General features: G+C 37.1%; 1 protein-coding gene across 1 annotated transcript; it reads right to left on the bottom strand.

Annotated features, from left to right (window-relative positions):
- Positions 1 to 169: 169 nt before the first annotated feature.
- clic2 (chloride intracellular channel 2) lies at positions 170 to 7,436 on the bottom strand. Its single transcript, XM_052150026.1, has 6 exons — positions 7,209 to 7,436; positions 5,869 to 5,978; positions 4,519 to 4,644; positions 2,094 to 2,194; positions 1,771 to 1,940; positions 170 to 1,080 (listed from the first exon to the last, which is right to left on the bottom strand). Exons 1-6 carry the CDS (start codon positions 7,260 to 7,262, stop codon positions 922 to 924), a joined length of 720 nt encoding a protein of 239 aa, XP_052005986.1. The 5' UTR covers positions 7,263 to 7,436; the 3' UTR covers positions 170 to 921.
- Positions 7,437 to 9,661: the final 2,225 nt, after the last annotated feature.

A 9,661-nucleotide genomic window follows, 5' to 3' on the forward strand; every position in this document is an offset into this window, starting at 1 on the left:
CTGCAACTGTAAATGAACACAGTCTGGGTAAAACTGTCCATTTCTAAGATTTGTGCTTGTCATTGTGACAAAATGATTTTCATGTCCCGTTGATTTGGGTCCACATTAACCATCCTCAGTTTTTTTCATCAAAGCTCTGAAAATGTTTCATTCAAAATGTTCACTCAAAAGAGAAAGATGGAAACAATCTGGTCATATGCATACAGTATTTGTTTTATTTAAGTAAAATCTAAAATAAAAAGCAGTTTAATCTCTTTCTTAAACAATGGTGATGTTAATGTGTCTCAATACATCTTAGTACTCAGTAACAATTAAAATAAAGCAACCATTACTTTGGAAATTGTGGCACATGACTTCTATGCTGTGCTTGATTTCACTGCTGATAACACTTTTCTTATCTTTAGGTTTTTTTAGCTCATTCTTGCAATTGATTAAAAGCACATACTCTTTATATATATATATATATATATATATATATATATACACAGTATACAGATAACCGAATATGCCTTATATTATGAATAAAATACATATATACACTATGCACAGAAAGCATTTGGTATGCTGTGTTTAAAGCTCAAATTGACTGTAGTGCTCAAGATAATTCGCAAGGGACTCTATAATAATCCCAAAAGCTTCCAAAATAAGATCTATGACTTGAACTAACAGTAGCAGTCAATGAAAAGTATACTAGCATATCTAGGGTTCTGGAATCACAGGCACAATGAAAGTGCATTAACAAACTATGCATGCCTTTTTTGTTGTAGATGGCTATAAACTTATTTCCATGATCATAACTGTTTATATTTTTTCTACTGTATATTGCCTCCTCCAAGCCCTATATGGGAAGAATATGGGATATTGTGTTATTTCAAATGTATATAAATATTTATATCTTAAATTCACTGTTTAGTCTATAGTTCAGTTCCTCTTGGCCACACTCAGATATGCTTTCTCAATTTCAATGTCCGCTGGACAGGTCTGGCTGAATTCTTCTCTCTCATATGCATTCTGCAGGTAACGCCACACTCCAGTGAACTGAACTGGAATATCAAAATTACAGTACTTCTTTGCTGCAACCTACAAAATCAAAGACAGAGAATTTTATTTAAACACATATCTTAAAATATTGACTTACTGTATGTACCCTCATTTAATCATATGTTTGTGCGAGTATACGCTCACTGAGCACTTTATTAGGAAGACCTGTACATCTGCATATTCATGCCATTTTTAATCAGCCAATCGTGTCGAAGCAGTGCAGTGCATAGAATCATGCAATTTCACTTCAGGAGCTTCAGGTAATGTTCATACAAAACCATAATAATGAGGAAAAAATTTGATCTCAGTGATTTCGACTGTAGCATGATTTTTTAGTATTTCTGTAACTGCTGATCTCCTGGGATTTTCCTACACAACAGTCTCTAGAGTTTACTCTGAATGGTGCCAAGAAACAAAAAACATCCAGTGAGTGACAGTTCTGTGGAATGAAACGCCTTGCTGATGGGAGAGGTCAACGGAGAATGGCCTGACTGGTTTGAGCTGACGGTAACTCAGATAACCACTCTGTACAATTGTTTTGAGCAGAATAGCGTCTCTGAATGCACAACTAGTCAAACCTTGACGCGGATGGTTTAAAACAGCAGAAGACCTCATCGGCACTTTATTAGGACCATAGTGTTCCTAATAAAGTGCTCAGTGAATGTATTTAGTGTTTGTCTACTGATACACCCCAGAAGTGTTTTTTTCCCCCCTAGATTTGTGTCTTACCTTGATGACGTGCAGCTTCGGTAACAAATTGCAATCTGCCAGTGTCAAGCGGTTGCCATCAAGAAACTTCCTTTTAGATACAGAAATGTTTTGATCTAGCTCATCCTGCAGCGGAGTATTCATATAGTCATCCAGACGCTTAAACTCTCTCAGCAAGGCTTTTTCGTGGACTGAGAAGTCAAATAATAATAACAAAGAAACAAAAAATCTAATATTATACTTAGTATAAAAGCATAGCAATTACTGATGCAGCAGTGGTAACTCATGTCACAACTGCATATACTGAACTATTGTGTAAAACATCTGTTCAGACACAAACTTACAAGAATTGTTTGAGCTGTTCTTGATGAAAGCAGAGAACTTTGCAAAAATGTCAGAACCAACATCAAAAGACTCTTTGTAGCGGGGACTGAGGTGAGGATAGCTGATAGGACAAGAGAGAGTGAAATTAATATTCATAGCTTATCATCAGACACCCAAAAGATATATAGTACTGTGCAAAAGTCTTCGGCACTTGTGAAAAATGTTGCACAGTGAGGATTTATTAAAAAATAATGTCATAAATAGTTTTAATTTAACAATTAGCATCATAGAAAGTCCAGTAAACATAAAAAAGCTAAATCAATATTTGGTGGCACCACCTTTGCCTTTAAAACAAGCACAAATTCTCCTAGGTACACCTGGACACAGTTTTTATTGGTTGTTGGGAGATAGGATTTTCCAAGCTTCTTGGAAAAATTCGCAAAGTTCCCTTCAATTACTTCTGTCTCTTCTTGTAATCTCAGACTGACTCGATGTTCAGTGGGGGGGCTCTGAGGGGGCCATGAAATCTGTTGCTGGTCTCCATGTTTTGGGAGTCTAAAATCTATATTTACTATTGACACAATAAAGCTGAAGATATAAATAACCATCTTAAGACACATGTTTTTGTGAAACATCTTATGTGCCTAAAATTATGCAGAGAACTGTACATTTAACAGCATTCATAACTTATACATCTATGCATACAATGTATGGTACATATGCATTTGTCTTTCCTTTCATCCTGCCATGTGGTACTTGCAGTGGTAACCTTGGATCTACTTCTACTTGATCTAACCTGGTTTTAACCAATTAGTTAATTCAAAGTTAACTTAGATACATTTTAGGTAACAAAACATTTTTTACAGTGTTGGAACCGTTAAGGCAAAATGAGAAATGTCCATCAAATAGGACGGCACTAAAATCACATTATTCTGACAAACTGGATGGACTCTATTGTTGACATTATGAATTTTGACACAAATATCAATATCTGAAAAATATTACATTTATGATGATTGATTAATAAAGCACTATCATAGCAGTATGTCAGATCTTACTGACTCGTACACTGCCCTACAAAACAAAAAGGCAGTAACTGCATTTTTGGTCAAAAATGAGTTATTATCATTTTCATGACATTCAAGGCATCCTTTGTTATGTGACAAAACATCTTATCTCAAATGTGTGTCGTTTTGGAGAAAAATGGTAGTCATTTGTACAGTAACTGCAAAAAGCCCTAGTGAAACAAAGCATGAGTACAGTAACATCCATTACTGTATTCTTGTTATGTTTTACCTAACAAACAATAACCGTGTTGCTGCGCAGTGAAGGTACTGTTTCCATGGTGAACACACACAGCTGACTTTGTGGCATCCTCACGGGACGGTTTTAACATTTGCGATTTCACCCTTCTAACTTCACACAAATTTTGTTTGAGATGGCACAAAGCCGGGGAAAGAAGATGGTCGAACTGGCATTGAAAAGAAAATACCCGGAGAATGGTAAGTAACAGTGACAAATTAAACATTTAGAGGCTAGGCTATCACAATATAAACACCTGTCAGCCACCAGGGCGGGACTTCCTCTCAGAGGTCCATTCAGATAGCATTATGCTAATTGACAGGCAATTTTTTGAATAGCTTTGCTTACCTGCCCCTGATCCTCCCTGCTCCTAGCTGTAACTTTATCCTCTGTAACTTCACATCATCGCCGATGCCATGTCATAATTTTGTTGTTCATATCACAAAGTTATAATCCAACCAGCGGTGGAAAAATATTCAATAACTAGAAAAGCATGTGGTCCTATTCAAAATAAATTGTCCCAATTTGGGCCTTGATACAGCTTAGCAATGTGAGACTTTAAGCAGCCGTTTCAGCATCAGAACAGCTTCCGGGTGGAAAATATTGACCTAAAATTGTCAAATTAGTTTGGGTTTGGTATATCCATGTTCAGAAAAACAAATGGTTCCAATTATTTCAAATACAGTGTATCTAACACACCCAGAGCCCAAGTTATGGCAAAATAGTTTTTGGAGAATCTGTAGTTACTGCCTTTTTCCTTGGTATGGTGCCACGTTTTTGGTAAGTAATACAAAGCAAGAATACAGTAACTGCAAAATAGTGGTAAAATATCAAATTAAATATGAGGATTGATATGTACAAAGAATAAGCTAATATAAAGTAACAAAACAGCCACATGTCCAATAATCTACCTACAACTACTTAGGCTGGATGACAGGATAACTTTAAAGTCATTTTTCTCAGTTCTGCACTCTGCGTAGTTACTGCCTTTTTGCTTTGTAGGGCAGTACAGCCATGAGACTCGTGACAGCATTATACTAAATATTTGAGTAATGTGTCCTAATGAATCAATTCTGCCTTCAAAGTAAAGTCATGTTTGTTATGGCATTACATGATCTAAAAGAAAGTATAGATGGACAATACCAGGGAGGGGCAAGGGTTGACTCCAGGAACTCTTCAATCTTAATGAAGTCTGTCTTCAGGGTGCCATTGTACAGGAGGAAAGGAGGGTTGGTTCCCGGAGCTAAGTCCTTCAACTCCTCTCGCTTCCTAAAAATAACAGGGTGGAGCACAGAAGAGAGGGTGTAAACCACAGGGTGTGGACATTGTCAATATGAAGTAATCTATTGCATATAGAGAGTCTTTGACTAAGACCTCCAGTGATTAATGTTCTTTGAAACCATACACATACACACAGACCTGGGATTGTCCATCTGCTAAAAAGGGGGATTGTTCTTGTACTGGTAACAGTTCACACTGGTGGGACTAGGGCAGAAACATTGCAACGTGTCCAGCAGGAGTCGTTACACTGACGCACACAACACACACATACAGCAACGATGGAAAGAGCCTCTTAATGCTATTTGTACAAAACAAGCCCAGACAGGACTCGTGACAGAAAGCAAGTACTTTGCAACCTCTGTATGGTGCAATTTAATTATCACAGGAGCAGGTCAAGTCTTAACTATCACGAAAACATAGAATAAGACATTTTTGTCTGTAGCTCTTTTCATGTGGATATCAAAGCAGCGTTTGATGCTGGCATTGAAACCCTTACACGAATCATGAACATGGCAAAGCCGATAGCCACAATCTGCAGAGTAATTAATATTGTAGAGAATGAGTGCTTAAGAGATTTAATGCCCATTGCAATGAATATGTAACCTATGGGGAGACTAGTTCTTTCAATTAGTCAACCTCCCACTTAGACTTTGGGAAATGTTTAATCTTATTTGAATTGGTGCTATTATAATGCATTTCTATCTTTATACCATGGAAGGCATTGTTCTGAAAATTATAATAAAGCATTATATTGTTAGAAATTGTTTCATCTTCTTTCCAAAGAAAGAATTATAATTTTTACATGGAAAGAATTATATATATAAAGTCAAATTTCAGCACCTTCAAAATCTGCGATTAATAGTAATTAACTATGAAAAAGTATGTGATTAAATACGATTACATTTTTAATTGACTGACAGCACTTATTGGGTGAACTATCCCTTTAAGTAATTTAATTAGCTTCAGATATATTAGATCTGAAGTGTGCAATGGCAATGTTCTGACACCCCTTATCCTGTTTGAAGTACACTCACTGTGTGTGGGCCTCTCTCAGCATTATCAAAACAGTCCAGTCCAGACACAAAATTCCACAGAATTTGCTATTTATCTATAACATTCCATTCCATTAGATAGCCTTATTATTATGGGGTCTGTGAAAGTCCAGTTTTAGCAGATGAATATATTTCAGTGATATGAGAGCTGACTACTTACTTTCTCATGTCAACTGTGGTTACTGTAAACTTGACTCCTTTCAACCAAAGAACCATGAAGAGTCTCTGGCAGAAAGGACAGTTCCCCGTGTTCTCCCCATCATGGCCTGCCTGTAGACAAATAGGACAAATCCATGGTCCATGGAATCCATAAAAGCTTTTATTTTTAACCAAATGTGTCCCTCCCCTCAAAAAGGGCATAAATAGCCTATGAGTTGTGTGGGTGTGGAGAGACAATTCAAAAGCTTGATCAAAAGAAAGGAAAAGCAGGAATTATCTTGAATAGGCAAATAACAGATATGAACAATGCCTTAACCGCCCATAATGTACGTCTTTTTCAACTAAGAACACAAATATTAAATATAAATAATAAATGATGCAATAAATTGGGACCATCTAAAACTCTTTGATGATCTTTTGGATCTCATCATCAGCAAGGCACAAAGAGGCTAATATGGGTCCATGTAAGCATAAAATTGTACTGTAGCAAACCAGTGTGTATGGGTGTCATGATAAGGGGCCAAGCATTCCCAGTCTCATTTTGTATGTGTGCATGTTCTTTGATAAGAGGGCCTCAGTCCTGTCTGTGCCTACTCTGATAGAGAACAACGTAAGAGGAAAAAGTCACACATACTATTCAGTGGTCAATACTTCATGTGTGTACTGTGACACCCATGTACAGTAAACCATGATTCATTGTGCCCAGGAGACCTCTACCCTAATGGAAAGCACTGATAGAGCACTGGAAAATCTTGGTTTATTGTATATGCAGAGTACCATACAACAAATTAATGCTAAATCCAACTTTTTCTGACCTACTCATGTAGCCAATAAAGTGCCCAGATGTGGTCTTCTGCTGTTGTAGCCCTTCCGCCTCTAGGTTTGACGTATTGTGCATGCTGAGATGCTATTCTGCTAAATACAATTGTACAGAGTGGTTGTCTGAGTTACTGTAGCCTTTCTGTCAGCTCGAACCAGTCTGGCCATTCTCCGTTGACCTCCCTCACCAACAAGGTGTTTCCATCCGCGGAACTGCGGATCACTGGATGTTTTTTGCTTTTGATGGTTGATGTGAAAATTAACTGAAGCTCCTGACCCATACCTTCATGATTTTATGCACTGCACTGCTGCCACATGATTGGCTGCTTAGATAATCGCATTCAGGTGTCCCTAATAAAGTGCTCAGTGAGTATATATTTATGTTTTCAATGGTTGATACTTAAATGTTTACATGTAATCCCAAAATCCTTAATATGTGGATATGTTATTGGAATTACTTTACAGTAATAGCTGCTTTGTAATGTGAATGGCTGATCAAGTCGGAAAAGTTGAACAACTGACCTTTATGAAGAGCTCCACGCTTGGTTCTTTTTCTGAGTCCAGTCTGAGAGCCATTTTTACAGCAAGAAAAAAAAGACTTCTGTTAGTCCAGACCTCCAGTAAAATATTCCACAGAGCAACCAGAAGACAAAAGATACCCAAAAGCAGATAAGTAAACTATTGTAAAGTCTTCACAGATGAATGTTAGTTAGACCCTTGCTTTCTGCTGTCTCCCTCAAGCAAAAGACTTTAAAAGTCAGGAGGGAAGGAGGCAACAGAGGATGGGCGTGCCCCCAACTATATAACTGTGCTGCCAAGCTGTGACCGAGAACTCAAAAATAGCCTTTCGTTTCATCCAACACTTACTTCTACTGGAGAGAATCATCATTGTGCTATCTTAGACCTGAATAAGGTACCACATTCCATTCATGCAGTCTATTAACACCCAACACATATGTAAACAGACCTTAATGTTCAAACTGACCTCTTACTGACACTCCTCCATGTGTTCATTATGTTCAATCACAAAGTGCTACTTTTTTCCTTTTCTTTTTCTTTTTCAATTTCATTCGTAAGTGCAGATGTTCTCCACAGATATGTAATGGAGAGGCTATTTACGGAAAAAAATGGATTCTATGAGCCTCTATAATTATTTTCTTCTTACATATATTTTAGACCACAAAAGGACAGAATGTCTGTACTTTCCCTTCTGTATTTGAAGGATTCAGATACACTTAATACGCAGTATACTGTATTGGGCATTTGATATTCTGACTCATTCTTTTCTTTCATTTTATCTGCTTTTAGGATTTGCTAAAAAGTTTAGGGTTGCTACTTTTGAAGAAGTGAGTTAAAATCAGAACAAAATCTCCCTTTGAGGAAGTCTTCATTTGATTGGAGTGCCACTGTGTGCATGTGAATGGATAAATGTGGGTGTGGGTATGTGGTCATTCTCAACGGAAGGGTTGTTTTTAAACAAATAGGTAATTCCCCTCATTCCCTGTGTAGCTGTCTTGAGTCACTGGCTGTGTTTGACTCATAAGGAAACAATTCTGTCATCTAATTCCTTCCCATTGAAACTAAGCTTGTTAACATGGCAACACATCTCTTGCACTAACTAATGCTATAAAATGGCAAAGACAAAATGTCTACATGAATTTTGTTTATATATATATATTTATTTTCAGCCTAATTTTTAAACTGCAATGGGCAAGAGTTTCGTTTCCTCACTTAGCATGCAGGTGTTGTGTTAAGGGGATTTATTGCATCATGGTGGGGAATTCACAACAGTATGAAATATGATTACTGTAAAAGTAGACACATTACTATAGAGACCCTCAGTGAAATAATGATAGAAAAAAGAAAGTTGCTTTATTCTTTCCTCACTTTTCATGGTGGTTCTTGGCCATGTTAGATTCGATGAATCTAGTTGGATGCGATGAATACTTGTTCAGCCTTTAATCTGAAACCACTGACACAATCACTAAGCAAATACGTCAAAGGTCAATACATTACTGAATAGCATTTTGCCTCCCTATAACAATTTTATTCAGAAACATTCCTCTCAGTCACTGGACCAATCCCACATGTGGGAGTATAACTCTCTTTTAACTTAAAACAAATCTCTTCACTATAGGGAGGATGTTTGCATTCACAATGTGCTGAGAAAGCTGAGGCGCACCAAATAGAAATCATCCATGCTGTCTTGCCTCTGTTCTTGGAAACACATGGTTTGTGCAGATAACATCCTCTCCTAACGAAACATAGTGCACTATGTGAGTCATCTATTTACCAGTTATATGTATTTAGTTTGTATGGCAACCAAGTTGTTTCCCCTAGTGTTTCTGAAATACAAAGTAATGATTCAGTTACTAACCACTGAACTCTCTCTTCCTCAGTTTAAAAAGAGGGAGCACTTATCTAAAGATTATAGGCTATCTAAAGGAAATGCAGCAGCTGGGAACACAGCTTGGAAAATCCTCGAATCATCTCTGTAAACAGACCCACAAATGTTAACCATCAAGGCCCATTGCTGTCATTGTACATCAACAAAAACTGAAAAAGCAAAGGAAAAAACTGCTCAGCAAGTATCGTTTCTTGTTTTGAGGTTTTTATCACTGATCATAGAAGGCTGAAATGTCTGTATTATTCTCCCATTGCTTTTTTTTTGTAGACATGCAAACAAAATGTTTTAAGGACATTTCCAGAGTGCAGACCATCTGTTCATTTACATCGTAGACCTGAACGTGGTGAAAAAGTGGTAACCACCTGTTAACCTTTTCTTGGTCGTATGGGTCAATTTGACCCTTTTAAATTAGTAATATTTATTTACATCAACTTAACTATAAGTTTTCGGCCTGAAACTTATCTGAACTGGATGATGTTAAAACAAAATATAAAAAAGTCCCTTCATTGACCCTCTGGGTCAATTTGACCCAGTTAATATAAAGACTTGAAAGAAAGCTGCAAAACAG

Source organism: Xyrauchen texanus, chromosome 19, assembly GCF_025860055.1.
Source record: "Xyrauchen texanus isolate HMW12.3.18 chromosome 19, RBS_HiC_50CHRs, whole genome shotgun sequence".
Lineage (NCBI taxonomy): Eukaryota > Metazoa > Chordata > Actinopteri > Cypriniformes > Catostomidae > Xyrauchen > Xyrauchen texanus.

What these genes read in the sequence shown, in the direction of transcription:
- clic2 (XM_052150026.1), bottom strand. Translation starts at nt 7,262, where the DNA reads ATGGCTCTCAGACTGGACTCAGAAAAAGAACCAAGCGTGGAGCTCTTC. An exon ending in TCAACCCTTGCCCCTCCCTG is followed by an intron (nt 2,195 to 4,518) that starts GTATTGTCCATC and finishes TTGTCCTATCAG; the next exon opens with CTATCCTCACCTCAGTCCCC. An exon ending in GAACAGCTCAAACAATTCTT is followed by an intron (nt 1,941 to 2,093) that starts GTAAGTTTGTGT and finishes TTGACTTCTCAG; the next exon opens with TCCACGAAAAAGCCTTGCTG.